Source organism: Astatotilapia calliptera, chromosome 11 (assembly GCF_900246225.1).
Source record: "Astatotilapia calliptera chromosome 11, fAstCal1.2, whole genome shotgun sequence".
Lineage (NCBI taxonomy): Eukaryota > Metazoa > Chordata > Actinopteri > Cichliformes > Cichlidae > Astatotilapia > Astatotilapia calliptera.
In genome coordinates, this window is record NC_039312.1 from 25,205,076 (window position 1) to 25,231,029 (window position 25,954).

Genomic DNA, 25,954 nt, shown 5'->3' on the forward strand with positions numbered 1-25,954 from the left:
TATAATAGAAAAAGTAATGTGGCAGGCAAGTCCATTTTGCTGAAATTTGATTACAGCAACTCAAAATGGTACTCAATAGTTTGTATGGTCCCCACATACTTGTGTGTGTGTTTGCCTGACAACACTGGGGCATGGTCCTAACAAGACAACAGATGGTGTCCTGGGAATGCCCTCCCAGGTCTGGACCAGGACTGCACTGAGCTCCTAAACAATGTGAAGTGCAACCTGGTGGTCGGATAGATGCACCGAACTATAGATGGACCTTGCACCAGTGTATGGTCTAACAATAGATCCATTAATATCGTCCCAATACCTAATGTCAGACAGGGCGTTGTTGACCAGCCTGTCTGTGCCTCCCTCCATGGATATGCCAGCCCAGAACATTACTGATCCACCAAAAACACATCATGCTGAACCATGTTACAGAAGGTCGGGTGCTCAGGCTACATTCATTAAGTCTGTTTCTGATTGTTTGGTCAGAGACATTAACAGGAGGTCATTTTGTAGGGCTCTCGTAGTGCTCATCTTGTTCATCCTTGCACCTGATGGGTTAACGTTCTTCTACAGCCTTGTTTCTCCTAGTTTCTCCTACGTTACTGCCTGTCTCCTGGAATCTCCTGCATGTTCTTGAGACTGTGCTGGGAGACATAGAAAACCTTCTGGCAATCGCACGTATCGATGTGCCATCCTGGAGCATTTGGACTACCTGTGCCACCTCTGTAGGGTCCAGGTATCACCTCATGCTACCAGCAGTGACACTGATCTTGGCCAAATGCAGAGTGAAAACACAGTAAGAAAGGAGATTTTTGTATCAATATTAAGGATGACCTCTCCAGTTTGACAACAGACAGACTAAACAGATGGGTGATGATACTGAATCCTTCTTCCTCCAACAGATGTAACAGTTGCACTAAATGTAGAGGCTTATTCACATTGTTTATCAGACTCAGTAAACCATATGTAGCAGCTTGGATACAACCAGATAGTGTAACTGCACGACTAAGAAGATTAGACTAGATTTACCTCCCGGGCGGTCGTCAGCAGCGCTCACACAGAGCTGGCACATAGCAACAGGTCAGTGAGCCCTGTGTGGCACATTAGCCTTCACCATAGACTGGGACAGAGGCCCTTTTAGCAGAGATGGAAGCTACCATTTCCCTATGACTTCTAGCCTTCAGTTAAGCTTCTGCAAAAGGTCAGTGTCCTGCTCGAAGTCATAAGCTTTCAACCACATTTTAATTTCAATGTGGTTTTTGAGTGTGTTTATGTGTTACGAGGGCATAGCCTGGTAGCATTGACCTACAGATGGTACAACCCATTTTTTTCTTAGAAAACCTACAACTAGCCTTGAGTTTTCTGTAACCAAATCCACTCTTTTGTAAAGATATAATCTTTCAGCTGTAGTACTTACTGTACTAAAGAAAAACAATTCCTTTGTCTGCTCAGGATGGCACAATGTGAGAGGACGGTGCTTTAACATGACAGTCCTATGGGCTGTGTTTACGTGGGCAGTCAAAGGGATACTCTGCACCTGCAGGTTCCTTTGGGTGAGTGTATGCTCATTATATTCACATCTGGGTAATCTGCTTACATCACAGTTTAATGAAGGCTCTTGTAAGTGGTGATTATAAAAAATTTAATTAGTGTTGATCTGCATTGCAGATATGTCCATACAATGCTATCAGATTCTTACCAAGGGAAAACCCCATTACAGAGGGCAAAAGCCATGAGTTGAAACAAGTTGTGGGTAAGAAACTCATAAAATCAAAGAGTGATCACCAGCACATTTAAAATATCTTAAAAATATTTAGTCAACTGTTAAACACTCAATTTCACAGTTTATTTTCTTAAAGCCTCTCTTCCTCCTTATGTAATCCTACTTCACATCCCCTTTGCTAATGTGCAGATTTAGATGATTACCTTATTTGATGTTATTTGTCAGGTGCCGAAAATAACAGGATTGCCGCCATACCAGGTAGCCCTGACCGTACATTTGCCCTCCAGAAGAGACTGACCAAAACTGAAAAAGAGGTGCTATCACTGAAGACCAGGATTGCTTGTGAGAGAGCATCATGGGAAAGGAGGTTTACAGAGCTGAAGAGAAAACAGGAAGAGCTGCATAATCAGGTGTGTTTGTGTGTGAAGTTGTGTGTGGGTGGCTGAGGTTCTGTAATTATACCTTTGCCTCCTTTCCCTCAGCTGGAGTCTGGAGTGTTGGTGAAAGTGGGCAGTTACAGTGACCAGGGAGAGTCAGGAGTGGACAATGGAGAAGCATTTGAAGAGTATTCAGGTAAATGGCAGTAACACAATTATGGCAATAACAGAACAAATTTTCATATGCGCATCCTTTTGTATTTAGCCATGATATCAGCTGCTAATGTCTCACGTGCAGGCGGCCTCCATCAGCGCAGAAGGTCTGACATGTCATCAAGAAGTGATAGTTATGAATGCAGTTTGTCAGGCAGCCAGTTATCTTCATCCTCAGCACAGAGTTCAAGACCTTCCTCCTCCTCAACTTCAGCCTCGAGGTATTGCTTTCAAAGAAACGGTTTGGCAGAGAGTTGGATAAAAAAAAATTCTTATATCTATGCTCAGAAGTTTAACTGCAAACAGTGGAAACAGCAGGGACCATTTCAGAGTCATGTGAGGTCCTGTGTCCTATTGAAAATGTATTATGTAAAAAATCGTTCGGCAACAGTTATAATCTTCCCTCTTTAGAAATGCACAGGGTGTATATTCAAAATATAGTTCCAAAAGCAAATTTATTCATTACATGGAATATATTTTATGATCATAATTCCTGATTTATCGATGTGTGTAATTTTCTTTCACTAAGAGAAGTTTTCTTTCTGCAGTGTGAGATCATGGAGGAAATCTCAAGGGCCACATCGAGTTTTTGTTCCTCACTCCCCGATGGACTTACAGCTAGGCCATCGGGTCAGGATCATGCTGCCATCTGGGAGGATCAGCACAGGAATAGTTCGTTTCCTCGGTCACCTGCAGGGGGAGGTAGATCTCCACCTTGGAGTTGAGCTGCAAACTCCTGATTCAGGGCTATGTGATGGGAGCCACCTGGGACACAGCTACTTTGAATGGTAACCAATGTCATTTTCCTACCAGCCGTACTCAAGCAACATGTATATGTTTTTGCTCTAAGGTTGTGCACCTTGACATTTAGTAATGTACTGCGATTTGGATGTGTGCACTAAGTAATGCTTTTTACAATAATCTCAGTATCTATTTAAATTCAAATGCTTCTAAACCTTTACATTTGTTTTGAAGTGTATTTACCTTAAGCACCATTCTTTCACACAATTACACAATGTATTAATACATTAACTTTGATGGATTTGATATTCCATAATTCAATATTTCACCATCTCAAGGGTTTACATTAAATGATATGAAAGCAGAAGAAAATCTCTGAATACATAACATGTTGAACCTTGAAGCAACACCAAGAGACTACATATGCATCTTTCAAGTGCCACAGCTTACCTGAGAAATGTGGCTGACCATGTCACTGACCACGCTGTACCCATCGTCTGATGGTTGCTTCCAGCTCAGATCATCTCAAACTGGTTTACCGAACCTGAAGATGAGTTCACTATAGTCAAATGTTCTCCACAGTCACCAGATCTCAATCTAATAGACCATGTTTTGGATGTGGTGAAATGGAAAACTTGCATCATGGATGTGCAGCTGACACATATGCAGCAACTATCTGTGAATATGGACCAAAATGTCTGAAGAATATTTCTTACAGCTTATTAACTTCATATCATGAAGAAGTAAGGCATTCCCGAAGGCAAAAGAAGGTCCAACATAAAACTGCAAGGTGTGCCTAATGAAGTGGCTGTTGGGTATTTTTTTAGGACTGTGCTGCACTGTGCTGCACATGCAGCTGTCAGGTCATCTTAGCTGTCTTTAAAGGCATGAGGTGCAACCTTGTAATGTGAACTCACTTTCCTACAATGACAAACTTGACTGACTGCATTTGGAAATGTTACTTAAATGTAGTATTTTTTTTACGAGACTGCAAAAGAACAAAACAACAATAACAAATACACGACCTCCGCGACATCTAAAATATTAAAATTATAAATATAAGTGTGATTTTCTAACGTATAGTCTGTTTGAATAGTAACTTAATCTCCTTTTTTCCCCCAGCAAACCTGGATACGGGGCTTTTGTACCTTTCCACAAACTACTAATGGCATGGGAGTAACAAAAATACATACATCTTACCAAGCTCGCCATCGACTAGAGCAGCGGTCCCCAACCCCTGGGCCACGGTCCGTGAGTCGTTTGGTACCGGGCCGCGAGAGTTGAGGCTCGGGTGTGAAATGTATGGTTTTCAGGGTTTTTATCGGTTTTTAGCGTTATTTTGTTATCGTTTTTATCGTTAATTCTGTTTTCCTGGGTCTTTTCATGTGTGTTATGAATAAATCTTCTTTTTTTCGGTACCGGTACTACGGTAGTTTTATTTTGTTGTATTTATCCGCGACACTTTAAAGGCCGGTCCGTGAAAATATTGTCGGGCATAAACCGGTCCGTGGCGCAAAAAAAGGTTGGGGACCGTTGGACTAGAGGACCAGGTGAATACAGAACAGCATCATCAATCTGACACTGCAGCATAATGGTACATTTACACATGCATCTTGCTTGTGAATCGATATCAATTTCCTATTCACAATAAAAACATCAGTTCAACAAACAGTGCTGTATGAAGGTTAATGTGTTACCAAGTAACTGATGATTGTTTGATGAACTAGTTTAAGTCTGCTAAAAAGTACTCATTTCTCTAATGCTAAGAGAAATGCTGAATATCAAGTGCACGGTCAAGTTTGTCTAAAAGCCTTCAGGTATGAGATTATTACTTGAAGCATGACAAAGGAAGAGGCCATCATATTACACGCCTGTGAAACACAACCTGTACTCAAGCTTTTATGTTCCTTGTCTTAACTGACAAAGTGACTCCATGTCGCAGAGAAATTGTCAAAAAAAAAAAAATCTTGATAAGCGAACAGCTATGTTTAAACAAAGGCTTTGAAGCCCAAGGTTGTTTGAGTATGCTAACCGAATTCCCTGTTTACACATCATGGTAAATGGCCTGTATTTGTATAGCGCTTTACTTAGTCCCTATGGACCCCAAAGCGCTTTACACTACATTTAGTGATCCATATGTTCACACATTGGTGATGGCAAGCTACATTGTAGTCACAGCTGCCCTGGGGTGCACTGAAAGAGGCGAGGCTGCCGGACACTGGCACCACCGGGCCCTCTGACCACCACCAGTAGGCAACGGGTGAAGTGTCTTGCCCAAGGACACGGGGACCGAGACTGTCGGAGCCGGGGCTCGAACCGACAACCTTCCGATTACAAGACTGCCAACTCTTGAGCCTCGAATGCCCCCACATCATGTAAAACATGGGACACATGTGTGCGAACATTGCACAAGTTATAGAAGTAAAGTTATATAAAGTAAATATTTACATTCATTCAACCGTAACACCCCACTCTAGCTGGTAATGGTAACTGTGTTTCTTGATTAAACAAATATTATTGTTGCACCTCCTGGATAGTTGGCATAGTTTAGATTTTTGAATTATCAAAAAAAAAGAAAAGAATCAAAAGCCAAGAAACAGAAGTGGTCCATCGAGTCTCAAAACAACATTAGATAACAAAGAATTGACATGTTGGGTAATATCTGCAACTCTGTGAACTTTAAAAATAACAAGGACATTTCTCAGGGATATAGTCATAGAGTTAGGGTGTGAGAAAGGTTGGTGTATTTGCACAAAACGGTTACATATGGAGGTTTTGGAAGGCTAGCAGCTCTGTGAGGCTACATGTGAGCTACTGACCCTGCACACAATGATTATAATACCAATAACCACAGCGATTAGCATGTTAACAGTTATAATTTTCAATGTGCATTAGCATAATGATGATTCCCTTTATTTTAACATAAATCTAGTGTTCATGCTGCTTTAAAACAGCAGCATTTTGTTTAATTAATTAGTTCACAATTACCTTATTAGCGTGTAAAACTAGTTAAGGTGAGCGCTACATTGGAGAAACCAATAAGCTCCATATAGACTTTGAAGTTAAGCTAAACGATCTGTCCCTGCAACCTGGACAATATAGAGACAAATGGAAAAGTTGACTCTTAATATAAAAACAACTCTCACCTTGTACCACCATCAGTACGGATATGAGGCCTTTTCCCAGTGAGACAAATTACATCTGCAGGGACTGGTGATGCATGAAGTGCAAGATCTTAGTTATCTACTTTCTTTCCTATTATTATACACAAGTGTGATTGCATTTAACATTTGTTTTTAAATATAAGTTAGTTTTAAATCATGTCTGCATCGTTCAAGTGGCAAAAAAGGTATTTAGCATGCTCTCTCTCTCTCTCTCTCTCTCTCTCTCTCTCTCTCACACACACACACACACACACACACACACACACACACACACACACACACACACACACACACACACCCTTACCTTTCCCTCAGTCACTGGGGGGAAAAAAAACAGTTTCTCGTCCAGGCTTGCAACACGAGCTGCGCTGTTTCTTGTGAAACTGAGTAGGACAGTTTGGCAGCAATTCTATCTGTGAGGCAATCAGGATCACTGTTGTTTGGTCTCTGATTAACATCAGAGGGATATTTACAAGTGAATTAAATAAACCAGAAGAACTAGTTTGGGATTAATCCACTAACCCCATACCAGCTGTTTATTTTCTTTTGCAAATCCATTTCGTGAACGCCGTTGAGCTGTAGCGTATCCTGTCTTTCATTGGGTGTAAAGTGGTAGCTGTGGACAGCAAAGACAGCCAATCACACTTACATTCACACCAATAGCCAATTTAGAATCACCAATTAAACCAACATGCATGTCTTTGGACTGTGGGAGGAAGCCAGAGAGAGCCCACACAGGTATGGGGAAACATGAAACTGGATTTAAACCACTGGCTGGCTCTCCACGCAACAGTGCTAATCCCCGTCCATTTGTGTTGTAATAGACTTCACACATATTATTATTACAATAGACTTTAATAGGTAGTGACAATGCATTTCCTAAATATTCTTACAATGAGTTCTAACACTAAACATTTGAAGTTAATGATCCAATATAAGAATAGAGAATACAAATCATTTATGAGAACTAAATTCCATAACTGTCATTTTTATACGTTATACTGTAGTCTCTCCTACACACACTAATCGGGACAGTTATTCAGAGAATGATTCATGAAGCTGATTCAGGTTTACAGAACAAATGATGATGACACATCAGCAAGTTCCTTTTGCTTGGGTCAAAGCCTTTTTTTAAGTTCAGTTTCAATTTCCTAGCAAGATCAGCATTTACACTGTATGGCAAAAACATGCAATGTTAGCTTATCTTTGTGGACTACATGACTTTTATATTTACTTATGAAGCTCACAGAGCAAGGACACCAAAGGTATTTCAGAAGTGGGGAACTAAAAGCAACAGAGTCGCTCTTTGGAGAGGCGTATGCCGTAAATCAAACTACTGACTTTACACATGCCCTCTGTGACGTAACCTACTACAGGTTTTCTCATGCCAGATCTTATCAGGACAGAAACAAAATGCTGACAGGTAAGAACACTTCAAAATTATTGATATATCAGATGAAATACTCTTGAAAGTTTAAAGTTTGAGCTGGTTAATAAAGGAGAAACAAAATTCCCGACCAATAAAAACAATTTAAAAATGCAGCAGGACATCATCAGTTGCCTTTTCTAATGCAAAAACTCAAAAGTCACAATAGAAAAAATTCAGATAACGAATTCAACAATTAACTTTATTTTGGAAACCTCAGACAGAGGTGTAAAGTGGATGACTCAATGCCTCTTTAGATCAAAGACTACCTTAAGCCTGCACATTTAAGATGTAATTTCCGAAATGCTGAAGGTTGGATAGATGCAAACATTTATTAAACATACGAGCAATGACAGAGACAGCATGCAGGAGTTCTATTTAGCTGTCTTTTTGTGGTGTTGCCTTTACAGTGAAGTAGATGAGCAGGATGTAGCTCTGAGGGTAACATGTTACCCTTACATGTAAAAGCTCTCTGGCCTGAGATGGAGAGGAGACATAAAGCCAATCTCACAGGGTAAATGCACTCCTAGTACTGGTTACATCAGGAAGGTCAAACATGCAGATCTATCTACTGTGGTGATAAGAAAGCAGCTGAAAATACCTTCTGTGTAACTTGTGTGACAAGTTACCATTGCATGAGCGTTTGGTGTCCTCATTTTCTCCGCCCTCACTTGTCATGTTTGTTTAAAAAACAAAAACAAAAACAAGATAGCAACAGCAAAAATGCTCTCAAAAAGGGGACTTCCCAAACCAGTTGGTTATGTCATGGTGGCTGTATCCATAGTTCATAAAGGTTTTTATAGCTCACCTACATAATTAGCGTTTCATTTTTCTTTTATTGTGGTATCTCAGCTACTTTGCTTTCAATAATATTTGGAAGCCTGGGTACTTTTCTGGACTGACTGCCAGTGTTTTTTAGTATACTGCAACTGTCCCTTGAAAGGATAATACTTGTCTGCAGGCTGTTTCTGAAAAACTAAGATTAAAAGTAGCACATAGTACAGCAACAGGTTATTTCATGAGAACTTAAAACTAATTAACTTTGAAGCAATATGCATAAACAAATATGCATAAATGTAACCGTTTTCCATCTAGAGGCACTTTTTATCCAAAACATGGATGACAAAGACATATGACTCCAGTGTCATAAAAAAAATATATATAACCTATAACAGATTAACTAAATCATTCATAAATAAAACGTTTCATTTTTACAGTATAATAGCACATTGCACAGAATTAGTTTTTAAATGACTCAGCTATAGTCACTATGCGACCTTCTGAAAAGGTGATAAGGATGCTATATTGAGGTCAAGGCAAGTAGTAATGACAGGTCTGAAAGAAGAATAATCAGAAAAGATCTCTTTGGGCTTTCAGCTTCAGTATCTCTGCAGCTAGTTTCTCAGCATTCATCAGATTTGGAAACATTTCCATGACAGTATCCACCAGATGTGGGTTGAAGATAGTTTTGAGCTTGTTGCGGAGTTCTAACCTTTGTGAGTCAAATGCAGCAGAAGATGGTTGTTGTCCCCTTGAATAGTACTGATGACTGTTGCTAGAGCAGCAAGAATTGTGGTAGTGTGAAGAACGAGTTGAAGAAGGGAGGCTATTTGGTCTGCTGGCTTGTGGTAACCCCTGAAAGGGATCTGACCAGTAATGTTGCTGAACATGGGTGCCTCCACTGTACTGGAAATGGCTGGGGAGGCTGCGCTGGTGGGAAGCAGTGGGTGTGAGGGCATTTGGGTGATAGGCGCTGTATTGGGGTTGTGCCTGAGAGTCCATGTTTCCATGAAATTGCTGGTGAACTGTCGAGGGCATTGCATGAGAACAGCACTTGCAAGGTTGATTGATGTTATTTTTCTCTAAATGTACAGGAGAATTTGTGGCTCCAGGAGGAGCACTCTGATACTGCAGCCTGAGCATCTTTGAGTTGTGGAGGGAATGCGAAATATCAGAGTACTGACTCTCAAATGAGCCAAGGCCTGAATCCAGGTACTCTTGAGACATGTTGGCATAGTAATGATTTGGCATCAAGTGCAACCCAGGCCACTCTTTCTGACACTGGGTTCCTGTTACAGAACACGGCATGTGATTTGGATTGTGTCTAGGATCCTCCCAGTACAGCAGCTTGTTTTCACTAACGTGATAAGGTGGTGAGGAAGTCTGCTGATCTCTTTTGAGCTCTTTGTTGGAGTCTCGAGGATGAAAATAGGCATTTTGAGCAAGTGCGGGATCAGACTGAAGCTGTCTGGGTGACAAACTGGCATTTCTCTCTTCTTTTACAGTAGAAATCTGGGCTTTCTCTCTCAGTTCATCAGCTAAAGACAGATAGGGTTGGTTTACCCGCTCAGGATGGTAGAACTTACACTTTATGCCATACGTGCACTTTTTTTCTGTGATGGAGAAAAATAAGACACATAAGCAAAAATAGGGCTGCTCGATTATGGCAAAAATGATAATCACGATTATTTTCACTGAAATTGAGATCTCGATTATTTGACGATATTTATTTAACCCTTTAAGACCTACCATAGAACCAAGTCCGCCAGAGCTTATATTATTTTTTTATATGCTGTAGTGCCATTTTTGGGAGCATTTCAAGTTGCTATACATCAATACAACTGTTATAGCCCATATTTTAATAATATGTATACATTAAGTCCATAGTAATTACATTAATTGCAAAAAAGTGCAATAAACTACAAAAAAATTGAAAATCGTTTTTGTTTTTTTTTACATATATATTTCTACTTGGGGAAATTTAAGAGGCTTATCCCTCAAAACTTTAAATACAAAAAAGTTGCAAAAAAATAGTTTACAACAACAGGAAATTTATTTTGAGTTTCTTCATAGTTTTATTTTGGAGATACAGCAATTTTTATATACTGCAGGAAAAACAAAAAACAATCCTATGATGCAAATTTGCAAAGAAAACAGCATGTGCATCAAAATAAACTATTTCCAGCAGTGCAATTCGAGTTCTAAGCATCCCAGAAACTATTCAGAAAAGTCAAACATGACCAGTATAGGCTTTTAAGGCCTACAAGTAAAAAACTACATTTTCCACGAAAATGACGTCACTTCCGGTTTCGGACAGGAAATGGCGAACATGCGACAGTTCGCGCTGACGTCTGTTTCACTGTGGGAAGTGTTACGAACAGCTGATCGGATCGGCAAAGAGTGTTTCTGGAATATTATGTTTTTGTTCCTGCAAGCGCTTTTTATGCAATTTTTGCAAAGCTTTATGTGGAAGGAAACCAGGACCGAGGACAAGCTGATGGCATAAGATGTAAGTACAACTCCTCCGGTTTCATATGCAAAACAAATTATTGCGCTAGCTTATGCGGCTCCAGTTCTACAGGGATTTAAAGGGTTAACAATAACAATGTATTGAATAATGACTTTAAAAAATAATATAAAATAGTGTGCAAATACTGATAACAGTGCAAATGTTTGCAATATAAAAAATAAATGAAAAATGTTCACTAAATCTATGTTTAGTGAACTTTGTAGTGTTGCTCTGTGGTGCAGCTATGACACCATAGCAAAGTTTACACACTATGTCTACTTGATCCACGTCTGACTCCACGAACCCATAATGTTTCCACACCACTGAAGTTTTTTTTTTTTTACCTCTCTTTTCAACCAACGGCAGTCACTCTCCTCTCCAAATAGCTTCTGCTTAGCTTTCCGAGCTTCCCTCGGGTCCTCTTAATTGTTGTGATGCGTGTTCGAAATGCAGAGAGGTGCGCTCGATTTGCCACACGGAGCAGCGCGAGAGTAAAGCACGAGGGAGGGGCTAATAATCGGCTCAGTCGTTTTTAATGATCGTTGAAAGCCCAGATCGTAATCGTGATTAAAATTCGATTAATTGAGCAGCCCTAAGCAAAAAGATTTTTTGTTGATGAGATCTAATGTGGACAGCACATTCTCTGCTGCAGAAGAGGGTAACACTTCCTGATCGATATGCTAATCGTACCTACCGTATGGACAGAGTTGTCTCATTTGCTCCGTAGGACGAGGCTTTTTCCGAAGGAAATTGTCAAGGCTGGGGCCGTGGCGACCCAAAGGGTCATCTGGGGGCATGAACCTGTAGAAAAATACAAAAATTGTAGAGTTCTTCATCCACTTGTAGGGGAGACCGGGGATAGTTGTAACATTTTTGACATTTCTGTCTGTAAATTGAAGCTCTTTTAAGGTAGTGGATTCAAAATGTAATGCAAAGTATTTACATGTCTCTGCTATTAAATAGTGCAGCTATTTTCTCTGCAGCACAATTACCCATTGCATGGTATGGTCTCAAACACAAAGAGTGAAATGTTACAATTAACCCCATAGTCTGGGTTAGTTGTAACATATCCCTGGGTGAAATGTAACACAATGAAATAAGGGTACTAACAAAATATTAACATGTAATCTTTGTTTATTCAACACATGAATGCAGTTAGAGCCATTTATGTAGCTGTGTGTGTGTGTGACAGAATGCAGAAATCTAACTTTTGAACATATTCCAACCCCCCAAAAAGACAAATTCTGGAATTTTCTGCAACTGAATATTTCATTAATTTTGGTTGGTCTTCCTTGAGTTTGGCCTCATTGGCTCAGTGGGCATTATAACCTACAACTCTTGCACCAATTTTGAACATAACAATGAAGCTGAAAAAATGTAGTTGTTCACCAGCATCGCAATTGAATTACTTTTTATCATGGCTTACCTTGGTGTGGTTTGCAAAGTGCTTCAGAAAGATGAGGAAATCTGTTTCTTGCACCCATCCTGACTTATTTCCACTACCAGTACTTCCTACTGGGCCATCTCTGACACAGAGGTCTGCATAATGTATGTGTGGGAACACAAACAGTGGAGGAATTGTGTTGCCAATGGCATTAACCACATATACAAATGTGACCAGTGAATCTCTCTCTGCTGATGTCGTTGCCCCAACTTGTTTAATATAAGTTAAAGTAATAGTGTGGTAAGTTTTAACATCTGCATTATTGTTACAACTAACCCAGACTGTTGCTGTTACAACTAACCCAGACTGTTGCTGTTACAACTGACCCAGACTCCTATAGCCATGAACTAGCTAACATTACAGCCAACGGCTAAAACATTAGCACTAAAGACCTACACAGAATATATCCCCATAGACATACAAATAACATAATTTAAGTTTGATGAGTTTAACTGCAAAGCAGATAATGCTATTAGAAATTGAAATAAAGTAGAAAAACTTACTTTTTGGCATACAAATTACTTTTTTTCATGTTAAATTGTCAGTGTTTGACAAAATGTGCTGATTTTTCACATGTGATAGCAGAACTGAATTGGGCGTGCACAGGATGAGTCACATCATTTGAAACTTAGCCCTGATTGGAGAAATTGGAAGTGTTACAACTGACCCACGTTACAACTATCCCCGGTCTCCCCACAACTCTGCTGTAAGCTGCAAATTCTTTTTCTGGAAAATTCACCACGAAGGAAAATGTGGTATTTCACAGGCACATACAGAAGAACAGGCTTACTTGTCATTCACAAAGGAGTACATGAGCAGCCTCTCTTCAATGCATTTCTTCCACTCAGGTCTTTCTGCTTGGAGGTCTCGGTAGGTGTCATTGGATACGATTATTCCATCGGACTCATACGCCAATTTGATAATAAAGCGGTCATCATAGCAAACCACTCGCTTGCCCCCAACACGGCGTGATGGAGTAAAGACAACGATTTTCCTTTTTTCAAGCTCCAGCAGAATGTGTTGATCTGAAAGTGCAACCAGTAATCAGTTACAGATCCAGAGTTGACAATTTACGCTGTATTAAATGATTTCGTGTATTCAACTGTACTGTGACACATTAAAAAGATGTGGATTTATTGAAAGATGCATGCCAAACCACAAGGTGAAAACAAAGTTTGTACAATTTTAACAAGGTTGAAAGTTAATATTTGCCTTTATTCTTTGAAAGAGCTTCAACTCTCTCAGGCAAGCTTTCTTGTCATTTCTTTATGTAGTCTTCAGGAATAGTTCTCCAGGCTTTTTAAAAGCTGCCAACATCCAGTAAGCTCTTTATTGGATGTTGGCAGCCTTTTGTTCCCTTCTCTGTGAAGAGCATCCCACACTCCTTCCATAATGCTGATTTCAGTGCCTTGAGACAATTGTTGTTGTAATTTGGCACTATATAAATAAAACTAAAATTGAATTGAATTTCTAGGCCTAGGGAGGTCATTCTATTTTTTTCTTTTCTATCCAGGTATTTCTTTGCAAACTTGGTAATGTGTTATGAATCACTGTCGTGCTGAAACATGAAGCTGCTGCCAATCAGACACCTCTGGGATGCTATTGCATGGTTGATCAAGATTCTGACAGCACTTTTCTATGTTCATACTTCCACAAAGCACTGGATGAAATGCAGGCCAAAGCCATGACAGAGCCTGCACCATGTTTTACAGATGGCTGCAGACATGTACTGTTGTACCTTTCTCCTGATCTCTTCTGAACAGAACCAAAAATTCTAACAAGATTCATCACTCCATAAGACCTGTTGCCACTGATTTTCAGTCCAGGTATTGTGTATTTTGGCATACCTCAGCCTTTTCTCCCCGTTTCATTTCCTTAAGAATGGTTTTTGACAGCCACCATATCATTGAAACCATTTCTGACGAGGCTTCAGTGAACAGTAGATGCATCTCTCTGGGCCTGTGTCAGATCTGGATTTTTTCCTATTTCTTAAAGACACGACTTTCAGATATACTTTGCGTGCTTTAGCAGAAAATTTCTAGAGTAAAACTTTGAAAAACCTTCATAAACCTTGGAGAATGATTGCTCAAGACCACAAATTTTTTGGAATTAGAACATAAGGAAATGAGGGGTAGCTTAAGATTACTCTAGATCATGCTATGTGCAAGCTGAGTGAATAAATGCACGACAAAGACACACGCGCGCACACACACACACACACACACACACACACACACACACACACACACACACACACACACACACACACACACACACACACACACACACATTGATAGTGCTTCAAAACAAGTTAAGGGTAAGTGAAATGAACCTTGAACTCTGTGTAATGAACAAAAGATAGAAAACCTTATGTGATAGAAAAGCACTTTTCTAACTTCTGTCAAAACTTAACAACTTACTGTAAATAGATACCAGTAGTTAACTACAACATCAAGTACGGTAGGTGTGGAAAAAAAAACAACACACAAAAAAAAACCAAACAAAAACAAAAAAAATCCCCATCTCTACTTCCCGATGGGACTTTCCCACGAGTAACTACATGGTGATTTTTACTTCCTTGTTCAAAGATTGAAAAAAAGAACCTTTGGATTGCTCCACCCAGGCTGCACAGCTATTAATTCTTGAGAGCAACAAGGGGCTTATGCTCCAGGATGTGCCATCCTTTTTATTTAGTTGTTGTGCTGCAGGTGGTAATATTTACACAAAGATACACTGACATTATATTCATCTGGGCTTTATAAATACACGGACATAAGTGAATCAGTTGGGATAAATTTAGAACTCTATTATACACGACTGTCTGTGATTACAATATTGTAACCACCCAAAAACAGTCAGAGTGACTCATTTAAGTGTATTTCCACTTTTTCTTGCCATGGCCTGGTATGGAAATATTTTATGCTGGCCAACTAAATAATACCCTGTTTCACAACCTTAACTTTTTTTGCATAGATGTATTAGTTTTTCTGTAATATCTCCTGGCTCATGTGGGAATTATTCATGAATACAGAATTATGTGATAGAATTTCTAAGTTTTTCATTTCTTGCTTAAAAAAAATCACCTCTAAAACTCACTGTATAATACAGTATTTGTTTCTGTATTAACAAAGAAAAAAGCGTGAGTGGGGGAAGAAAAAAAATATCATCTTAGCACGACTTGTACGCAAAAACTAGAATAAATGGCAACCTCTCTGTTACAATAGTTGTGTGGGCTTATTTCATTTGTTTCAGTTCCTTATCAGTAAGAATTTGTTACCTTCTGAGTAAAACAATCAGGCTACCATTTAAGAACATCTTTAGTGATTTATATCCATTTTAGCTACTTTTTGTTCTAAATCTATGGGTAAACATTCTGATTACAGTGTGGTTACGGCAGGATATGCCCTGCAGATATTATCTCATTGTACAGAAACTGAAACTTTAAGAGGCTAACATAGTCGGCACTTTAACAGAAGTGATCAGCTTATGTTGTAACCATTGCATGTGCCACACACTGAGCCCGGAGGGGAATTTTTTGTATCTTTTGTCTTATCTGACAGTTCAGAAGGTGTGGTTCTCAGTCTCCTGGATTCACTGGTCTTGCCTGCTGCCAGGAGACTAAAATATAAACTTTTAGTCTTCTCTAACATTAAACTAACCAATAATGAGAAAATTAGCAGATGGTAGAACCAGACTGACTGCTAAAAGCAGTCAACGAATTTTCAATTCTAAGAATTTCTTTCATTGACAGCTTACAATGGATGCCTTTTTACACATACAAAACCTGTTCTTTATTGGCCTGGACTCAAAGAGAACACAAGCACATCAAAATATTTTGTCAGCAATGCACACATCACATTTGTTTTTTCCCCTCCAGCAATTAGTGAGTCTTAAGGGTCTAATTCCATCTTTATGGTCGTGCTAACATCCAGCATGAAAATAATATCAGATTCATTTCTGTTTGAATCAAACCTTATTTGTCATTCACACCCCGTGTGAAAACTGCTTTTTGTGTCACCAGTATTAACCTCATTTAACTTCGCCTCACAGGGATGTTAGGCTGAAATTTGTCCCGTCTACTTGATGAGAAACATCTGTCTGCTTTGCTTTATTTCTGCCATCCTCACCTGTCAGGGGAGCATCAGCTCTGGGCAGCTCTTTGCGCCAGCTGGGAACGAACACAGTAATGCTAGTATGACCTCTGTCAAGGAAGAAGTTCACCGCCAGCTGAATCCCTTGGCATGAGAATACTTCCTTGTTGCCATGACTGTGAAAAAAAAAAAAGAAGCATAAGAGATAACATGGGTTCAGTTAATCTGACCGAAAATAATCTAATCTAATTCATAGTCAAAAGGAGGCTTAACAAATGACACTGATCTGAGTAAACACCACGTCTTCAAATGCTGCTTAAAAGGAATCTTCCCTCTGGCTATTACCCAGTCCTAAAGTCACATATTGCACATAATTTCTGGTAAAAGGTGGGGATTCTGAGTAGAGGATCTAGAATTTGCATAATGTCTCAGCGGTCCATGCTAAAACATGCACGGGCAGTGCAGTCAACACCTCCTTTAAAAAGTCAAGTCACACGACATAGTAGGAAAATAGAGAGTTAAATAAGACTTTGAAAAATAACTGTCCTTATTCAGAAAGTGTTCATAGCAGCTGTGACATTCATGGATTATGATTTAATCTGATAATCTACAGAGCAGGAAGTATCATCAGGATTACCTCATGGCAACATTGCTGCCGTCAATAACAACAGGCCTCAATTCTTCGTCCGGTTTGTTTTGGTCCCACAGCTGCGTTGTGTTTTTGCAGGACCCAAGACCCCAACTGGGAGGCTGCAGGGAGTCGTTTTGGCGTGTGCTCCTCTCGTCACTGTCAGAGCTGGAAATGCAAGGTACACTGCTGGTTCTGTTCCTAACGAGCTCTCCTAGCACCGCATTAGTGTCTGTGCTTAAGCCCTGTTTCCTCAAAGCAGCCATGACCTCTGATGGGGTGTAACCCAACTTCCTGAAGAAGTCCACTCTGAGCTGGAACTCCTCACTGTCTGCTTCCAGAGAGTCTGAAACTGAGCTCAGGCTGGGAAGAGCCTCGTCCATCCTGAAGCATCTGAGCCTCTTTTTTTCAGGAGCATAGAAGGTGAATTACATCAACTTGGCCTGGGTTAAAAAAAATATGATATTCCATTAGTTACTAAAGGAGTTGTAGCTCATATAGTCTGAAATTTTACAAAGAGTAAAATAAAACATGATAATACACATTTCAGTGGCCATTACATACCTCAATATTCTGTAATTTGTTTTATGTATGCTTCAACAAAATTCAGCCTTACATATTTGAAGTTTATAAAAACTCTGGTGTCCCAACAAGATTTTTAGCCCTGAACTGACACCTCAAAACCAATTCCACCAACTTCGCCTTGTGAGATTAAGTAATCGTTAAAGATTTATACAGGCTACTAAAGTAGTGGAGTATGGTGATTAATGGATTAAACATTTAGACAAGTTCAACTGAATTAATCTTCTTCAACCTGTCATTTCTTAAGGATAACGCCAATATTTTGGCACACCCTGCTGCTTTAATTGAAAATGCGCTTCCTTCCTCTCTTCTCGTAGTCTTTTGAACTATAGTGTAAAAAAAGAAACAAAGAAACAAGACATATCTGACGCCCAATGGACAGTCTCCAGCTGCATATAGCAAATTACGGTGACAGCTTCCAGATTAAGCACTTTAAGCAAGTAATATTACTTTTATTTTTAATATCTTCTTGATAGACGTGTCAAGTTAGTTCTTACAGGCTGTAAGAGGCCTGTTGCAACATATCCTACTGTAAAGTTAGATCGCTTACTCATTTTCTTTTTACGCAAGTCAGCAGATCAGAAAGTAGTCCTGCCCTGCTCTGTGTAACGTAGGCTACTCTTCGATAGCCCATGTTACACACAAATAAACAAACAAGGCAGAAAAGTGTACCTCTACCTGTACTGTATACGCCGACTTTACCTGGCACAGGTAAGAGCTCAGTTAGCCGTGCTACTAACGGGACATTTCCCCCGCTAAGCCCGATCGACAGATCACATTACAGTCAACAAATCTCACGGCAGAGGCGAGCCGTCGTCTTACCTGCTCGGTTTCCTTCTGTTCTATTTAACAGCAGAGGCCACTTAAAGTTCGAGTTAATGTTTGGAAGCACTCTTAACTTTGACGCTGTTCCTACTTCATACAGTAGCACCGCCCTCTTGGAAATGATTTCTTCTCCTCTTCCTCCAGGCGCATGCATGCACAGCCATGAAAACATTTGAATATAAGAGAGATACGATAAGGTGTGCCTGTTTCCGCTGGCTGTCACTCACTCACTGTAGTATTCAAGTTTTTTTTTCTTTTTTCCATTTGTCAGCAGCAAGAAGAAAGAAAGTCTGAAATATCACAAAGACTATCAAATAGCTCACGTTTCTAGTTGCTGTGTCCCCTTTAGGCAATGCGCAATAAGCCCGACCTCACAGCACTCTTACTGTATATCGTCTAAAAATAGAGCTTATTTGTTTTTCCAGTCAGTCTAGAGCCAAAATCGGAAAATGACACCAAACCAAAGTCAGTACGATTATATGTTATGAAACTGTGATTACAGGTAAAACTGATCTATGAAATATTTTGTCTCCACATTTTAGTTAATTTCCTTTTTTTCTGAGTATTTTACGTTTATATGGTTATTCACTTTATTCAATATATGCGTGTGTATTTTTAATAGTTTAATATTGTACAGAAGCAATGTCTCGCCATAGTTTTTTTTTTTTTAAATTACAAAACAGAAATATATTGTCATGATCCATATATACGTTTTTTAATGGTTGTAGGCAATGGGATGATTGTTGATAGGACAAATTAAATAAATAGGACACGGCGCCCCCTCGTGGTCCCGGAATAGTATTGGGAGTCAAGATTAAATACTCTATATTGTCATTATGCAAGCATGACGAAATTACAGTTGAACATGTGGAAAAAAAGCAATCGACCCTAAACGTAATGTGCTCAAATCACTGATTTTTTTTCTTCACACTAGAGGATTTTCCAGAATGAATGTTCAGTTTAAGGTCATGCCAGAGCATCTCAGTCAGATATAACCCCTAAATTTGACTAGATCACTCCAAAACCTACATTTTGTTTTTTGAGCTATTTAGAGGTGGACTCTGTGTGTTTTGGCTCATTATCCTTCAAAACCCAAACCCAGGACATTTTCCTTCAGCAGTTTCTAGTAGGCAGAGTTCATGGTTCCATCAATTACAGCAAGTCATTCAGGTCCTGAAGCAGAAAAGCAGCCTACCACTACTACTATATTTGACTATTGCCATGATGCTCTGTTCATGAAATGCTGTGTTAGTTACCAGACGTAACAGGACTCAAGCCTTCCAAAAAATGCAACTTTTTTTTTGTTGCCTATCCCATTTGGTTCTTTAGCCATCAGAATTATTGTCTGAAGGCCAAGAAAGATGCCCAACGGATTTACTTTACCAAGTGGATCATCATGGCCTTGCCGTATTGGTCCATTTGATTGACCTTTATTATTGTTATTTATTTATTTTATTTTATTTTCAATTGTTACAGATCGGACAGACATGACTGGGGGATAGGAAAGGGAGATAGAAAGAAAGAAAGAAAGAAAGAAAGAAAGAAAGAAAGAAAGTAAGAAAGAAAAACAGAGGGGAAGAGGGACAGTAAGAAAAGGCACTTAAAAAATCACCTGGATCACCCGTTGAGAGAAGAAAAAACAGAAGAGAAAAGAAGCAAAAAAGAGAGCAACATAATAAACACAACACAATCGCAATAATCTAGCTAACAGTAAATAACAGTAGATACTAAATATTGAATGTTATTGCGCAGCACGCAAGATCGATAGCGCACAATGTCCTTTGCAGCCAAGAAAGGTGTAGTTTGTGTCTGTGAACACCCGTGTGTACACCTGTGAGCATGAGCACGCTTGTATTCAAAAGGTTTCTCCATGTAACAATCTGCTAGAGAATGTGGGGAGCCATAGCCCCGTTCCCCAGGGCACAGGCATGGAGGAGATCCAGGCCCCAGACATCCAGAGGCCCCAGAGTGTGAGAGCCCAAGAAGGACCATCGGAGGGGCAACTGGGCCACCCTCCTGGGCGGAGCTGAGGAGGGCCCCAGACGACGGGTCACCCAGCAGCCACGGAGCAGAAGCCAGAGGGGGCTGCAGTGATGTGCCCGCGGACATACTCTAACTCCCAGGTCCAGGCACCACCTGGACCTGAGGAGAAACCAGACCCAGGAGATGCCACCCTTTTCCCTGGGCTGAAGACAAGCAGACTGCCCCCGGCCTCGCAGTAGCAGGGACGCCCCGCATCCCAGACCCCAATTGGAAGGCCATGATGAGACAAAAGTTCAACCTTTGTCTCATCAATCTACAAAATATTTTCCCAAAAGTCATGGGGATCATCAAGATGTTTTGGAGGGTTTTTTTTTGGCAAATGTGAAACTATTTTTTGCTCAGTCTCCTTCTCAGTGTGGCCTGAAGTTTATTAGATGTTGTTCTGGCTCTGTGAGCTCCTGGATGAGTCTTAAATTACTCTTGGAGTAATTTTGGTATACTGGTAACTCCTGGGAAGTGACCAGCATACGCACGTGGAGCTTCACTACTGTCCCAAGTTTTCTCCATTTGTGGATAACGACTCTCATCATGGTTTTATGGGGTCCAAAGCCTTTGTATGGCTTTGTAACCCTTTCCAGACTGATAAATGTCACTGACTTTATTCCTCTGTTCTTTCTGAGTTTCTTTATATGATGTCATGACTTGTTGCATGCAGACATCTTTTAGTTTAATTCACTGTGTCAGACAGATTCTGTTTAAGCGATTTCTTGATTCAGCAGGTCTAGCAGTGTGGTCAATGAAACTGAAACAAAATCAGGAAGGGGGCAAATACTTATTCACAGAACTCTTTATATGCACGCACACATATCTACATACATATGCTTATTCATATATGCACACATATGTCTATGAATACTTCTGTGTTTTTGACATATGTAAACGTGTAGACTTGAACAGTAGAATGTTACACTTTACATTAGTTATTTACAGGTTATTAAATGCACTATTAAAAAGCAAATTAATAAAATACTAGATTGTATAAATTATATAATTTGAATAGTGTAAACATGCAGAATTGAACACAAGAAGATAATAAAAAGTATCCTGAAAAAGCTTGTCCCTAACTGAGCTATGAAACTTTTAGCATCTAGTTGTGTACACGCAAATGATAAATATGAATAACACAAGCAATGAAATAAAAATATAACGTGTTTATGAAAGGAAGGGAAAGCAACTAACAGTCAAATAATTCTACTCGGTCTTTGGGCAGTGCAGCAAAAACAAATCTACAACTTTTTGTTTTACACAGTAATTTGGCCACTAGATGTCACCGTTGCTTCACAGTTTCCGCTGTGCAGGCTCTGCTCTCAAAGGAGAGGTTATGGAAAACGTTGGTCTGCAGGTGGTAGAGGTTTCAGTGGACTGATGGTTAAGTTGTGCAGTTTGTGTGTGTGTGTGTGTGCCTGTTTGTAAACTAGCTTTTGTGTAGAGGTTTAATGGCATGGTCGAGTTGGGATCATACCACGTGGAGCTTGTTAATGGCATACACAGAGTTGAGTTCCAGAGAGTGGAGAAAGTAATCAGGGCCAGTTGCCAGACGGCAGCCTCTTCTGAGGGACCACACCACTGGTCCCAGGTGTCTGTAAGGCCTGATATTACTGCAGGGCAATGAGCTGCAACCAGCAACTATAAGTTTGGGGATACACACGTACAGAAACATACACACACACACACACACACACACACACACACACACACACACACACACACACACACACACACACACACACACACACAGAGATAATTACGCTGACTTTAATTCTTTTTCACACAGACACACCATAACCTTATTTACAGGTACATCTACTTTAACACTGGGCATCTGCTTTTTGTCACCAACAGTCCCCACGATGTGACTGAGTACACACACATGCTTATTCAGAGATATAGCAAAAGCACATAAATTTACACTTTCTTACAAGAGGATTATCTCTGATTTTATTTGTGGGAGAGATTCCAGAGGCATAAGCAAGAAACATCTGTTGTATGACACTTGGCAAGAAGCAAAGTTATACAGTGTTTTACTGACTCCAAGCTGTAAAAGCAACATTACGGGTACAGTAGTTCCTCGTTGAGTGCATTGTTTTGTAATTTATGGCTAGGCTACAATGGAAGACATTGTTGGCATTCAGAAAACTATTGTTCAGTAAATGCAAATCTTGAACCTTGCTGAGAATCCAAGTGCTCAAGAATGGATGAGCTTAGTGCTCGGTTGTTGTGAACATCAAACGCTTATTTCCTTAACATCTTGGGGGAGGCATTGCCCTGCTCAAAGGCATATCTTTTTCCTCCAGGCAGGTGTAGTTTGGCAAGGCTTGTTAAACCTGAGACAGTTGATCAAATATTCAGCCAGGCTCATTGTGCTGCTGAGAGCTTTTGGATGTGGTTGGGATAGTGCCGTGCTGATAAAACCAGCTTTGTAGTGCCTCAGTGCCGGCCTCTCTTTGCTATTCCTTTCACTGGCTGCCCGGGTCAGCCGTCTGTCAGAAAAATTAATTTTTGTATGATTTCTTTAAAAAGATCCAAAGTAAAGAAAAGGCAGCCTTTAACTGAACTAATCCATCTTATGCCAATGGTGTCAGAGTGATTCACGATTTCCAATTTAGCCATGGTTTGAATCTAAAGTAAATCAGGCAGGAAGGTTCTACCCTTTGTGCAGCCGGACGACAAACCCTCAGTGACAAGAGCTTTCAAATGAACATATCCCCCACATTCATCTTGTTCATTTATTACCTCAGACACACTACGACTTGTCCTACATAGAACATCAAGCAAAGACCTCCTGGCATTGTGTGTGAGTGCAGAGGAGGCAACGCATTACCACTGGATCAGTAGCAACACTATTGATAGAAAATTGGACAAAAGATCAGCAGAATGGAGAGGGTGCACGTTTTAAGCCTGTGTTTAATTAGATTTACTTTGATAAGTGACAACTGAATTCCCAGAGAAAGATGTGAGCAGAAAACCGTAATGTATCAGCTACCTGAGCATGCTGCGCAGGCACACCTGTTCATGTAGATGTGCACTGGAAGCACATGTATCTATCTAAATATCATGCACTCTAATTTGTTTTGTTTTCTCTTAATTAGGGTCATTTGTCAACCTTTAGGCCAGCAGTTATTAAAGTGTATTTAGGGCCTCTTTAATTAAAAAAAATATTAACCTTCCTGTGTTGTATTTAATACAAAATTGGAGAATGTTAAAAGATAGCTTAATGAGAGACGTTTAAATCATAATTTTTGTTTTAATGATGCAATTAATCTGTGAAATATGGGTCACCGAACTCAGCAGTACATCTTAGCTCTGTTAAGAGTTTCAGTATTTTTGTTTTACTACGTGCGACTTGACAGTTTGGTTTTATTGTCACAACTTATTTCCTCTGAAAACCAGTTTGTCCACTCCTAACTGGTTTTACTTCTCTGAGATACTGCTTCGTCAAAATTTGTTGCATACCAAAGTCGAAGACCAAGATCTTGGATTCCAGATAGTCTTTAAAACTTTTAAACGTCATGAGGGCAACACTGAAAACAAAAAATTCCAGACAAACATGCATTCATTGCAATCTCTAAAACATTCATGCCTTGAGATCTTTCACCAAAAGAGAGCTAGAAGGAGAATACTGGACTTATGTTTACTCTGTTGGCAGAACACATACTCTAAATTATAACCATAATTTCTAAATATTGTGTAAAATGGCAGTATAAACAAATACAACAACTAGCAGATCTCATAAACCCACGTTTAATCGTGAAAATTATTGCCTCGTTTTGAATTTGGAGGTAGCACTGTTTCTCAAAAAAGTTTGGACAGGCACAACAAAAGGATGGAAAAGTAAGTGGTACTAAAAAAACAGCTGGAGGAACATTTTGCACCTAATGTGGTTAATTGGCGGCAGGTCACTATCATGACTGACTATAAAAAGAGAATCTTACAGAGGAAGAGTTTCAGCAATCTGCAAAAAAGCTGTTCACAAATTGTGGAATAATTTCAAAATTTAAAAAAAGGAAAAACCTCATTATCTACAGTGCATAACATCATCACAAAAATAACACCAGAGAATCTAGAAATACATCTATGTGCAAGGAAGGGAAGAGAAGAGAGCACAGAAAAATATGATGATATACATATTATGCAAGAGATTAATAATCACTAATGATTAAATGCAGTAGTGATGTTCTGATGATCAAAAGGAAAGTTTTAAGATCTCTGTGTAAATTAATAAATAAATCTGGGTAAATTCCCAGATGATTAAACATGAACTCATTTTGCTTTACCTGAAATGAGTAAAGAAAATCAACAAGATAATTCATAATGTTATTGGGGGGGGAGGGGTTATATTGGTTGAGTCTGATTATTGAGGGGGTCATAACCCCCCCCCCCCCCCTGGAAATTACGCCCCTGCTTTGTACACATTTCCCCAATTTATTTAGAATTTGGGGCAATAAAACAAGGAGATTTTTGTGCTTTTGGTGTCTCATGAAAATGTATAATAATTCATGAGTGAGCCTTTAACTGTCCAACAACCATGCAAATACTCTGTACTTGAAATAAATGTTGTCCAGCCAGCCATAGATCATTTAAAGATCACTGTGTGTAGGTGTGCTGGATCCCAGTGCAGCTCAAGCCCTTGCAGGTGTAACCTCGGCATGGAGCCTCATCCAAGAGCTCCAACAATGTTCTGATTAATTGTTCCTGTCAGCCCGGGTCATTTAGCCCTACCGGTTATTCTGCATATTACTCATATCCACACTAAAAAAAGGCACACACTGGCAGGAACGCATGTGCTTGCACAGGTAAACAGAGGTGGATACAGTACATATGGTTACACACAGACCCACAGACACCAGCACACAGAAAGACACACAAACAAAAACCACTTCCAATTCCTGGCCTCATGTGTTATAGCAATTCAGGCTCAGGTAGTCAGGCAACGCTCCAAGGTATTCATTACTATTGATGTCAGAATTCACAACAAGAAGTGATGGCTGAACCTCCTGCAGTCTGTACTGTTTAAAGCCGAACTCCTCTCCCCCAGCTGTTGCTCTCTGTCTTCAGTTAGGAAGGGAGACTGTGGTGATTAATGCACTCACTGCCAGGATCTCGGGAAAAGAACCTCGAGTTTCAGCTGAAGCGCTTCGCTCATATTGTGGTGATTCAGTCATACAAAATCTTCACTGTGGAGCAATCCTAAAAAAAAAATAACTGCATCAAAATTGAAAATGGTAACGGTCCTGCATTCTGCCACGTCTCTGCTGCTGTGCTGCTCAAGATGAATTAGGCTGATGCCTGTTTACTCAGAGGATTGTCTCGAATGTACTGCTGTTTCTTCAGTCTCGGCTTTGCTTTTTTTCAAACTTGAACAAGTGTTTATCAATCAAGCAAGTTATGGCCAGAAGGAGCTAAGCATAAAACAG

The 25,954-nt window shown here is 39.8% G+C and overlaps 2 protein-coding genes across 3 annotated transcripts; one reads left to right on the forward strand and one right to left on the reverse strand.

Moving 5' to 3' along the window:
* Window positions 1-1,029: 1,029 nt before the first annotated feature.
* On the forward strand, window positions 1,030-4,312 carry LOC113032195 (CAP-Gly domain-containing linker protein 2). 2 transcript variants are annotated; one of them, XM_026184917.1, is made up of 8 exons: window positions 1,031-1,195; window positions 1,447-1,547; window positions 1,663-1,747; window positions 1,943-2,127; window positions 2,200-2,290; window positions 2,393-2,528; window positions 2,856-3,095; window positions 4,171-4,312. In XM_026184917.1, exons 2-8 carry the CDS (start codon window positions 1,479-1,481, stop codon window positions 4,226-4,228), a joined length of 864 nt encoding a protein of 287 aa, XP_026040702.1. In that variant the 5' UTR covers window positions 1,031-1,195; window positions 1,447-1,478; the 3' UTR covers window positions 4,229-4,312. The 2 variants fall into 2 exon arrangements, with proteins under 2 accessions (XP_026040703.1, XP_026040702.1); XM_026184918.1 differs by lacking the exon at window positions 1,663-1,747 and having other exon boundaries at window positions 1,030-1,195.
* Window positions 4,313-7,048: 2,736 nt separating this feature from the next.
* Window positions 7,049-18,884, reverse strand: zc3h12aa (zinc finger CCCH-type containing 12Aa). Its single transcript, XM_026185319.1, has 6 exons — window positions 18,495-18,884; window positions 17,100-17,533; window positions 16,499-16,638; window positions 13,162-13,396; window positions 11,622-11,728; window positions 7,049-10,031 (listed from the first exon to the last, which is right to left on the reverse strand). Exons 2-6 carry the CDS (start codon window positions 17,471-17,473, stop codon window positions 8,989-8,991), a joined length of 1,899 nt encoding a protein of 632 aa, XP_026041104.1. The 5' UTR covers window positions 17,474-17,533; window positions 18,495-18,884; the 3' UTR covers window positions 7,049-8,988.
* Window positions 18,885-25,954: the final 7,070 nt, after the last annotated feature.

What these genes read in the sequence shown, in the direction of transcription:
- LOC113032195 (XM_026184917.1), top strand. Translation starts at nt 1,479, where the DNA reads ATGACAGTCCTATGGGCTGTGTTTACGTGGGCAGTCAAAGGGATACTC. An exon ending in TGAGTTGAAACAAGTTGTGG is followed by an intron (nt 1,748 to 1,942) that starts GTAAGAAACTCA and finishes GTTATTTGTCAG; the next exon opens with GTGCCGAAAATAACAGGATT. An exon ending in TCCTCAACTTCAGCCTCGAG is followed by an intron (nt 2,529 to 2,855) that starts GTATTGCTTTCA and finishes TTCTTTCTGCAG; the next exon opens with TGTGAGATCATGGAGGAAAT.
- zc3h12aa (XM_026185319.1), bottom strand. Translation starts at nt 17,473, where the DNA reads ATGGACGAGGCTCTTCCCAGCCTGAGCTCAGTTTCAGACTCTCTGGAA. An exon ending in GGCAGCAATGTTGCCATGAG is followed by an intron (nt 16,639 to 17,099) that starts GTAATCCTGATG and finishes TTTTTTTCACAG; the next exon opens with TCATGGCAACAAGGAAGTAT. An exon ending in AGCTGATGCTCCCCTGACAG is followed by an intron (nt 13,397 to 16,498) that starts GTGAGGATGGCA and finishes TTGCACTTTCAG; the next exon opens with ATCAACACATTCTGCTGGAG.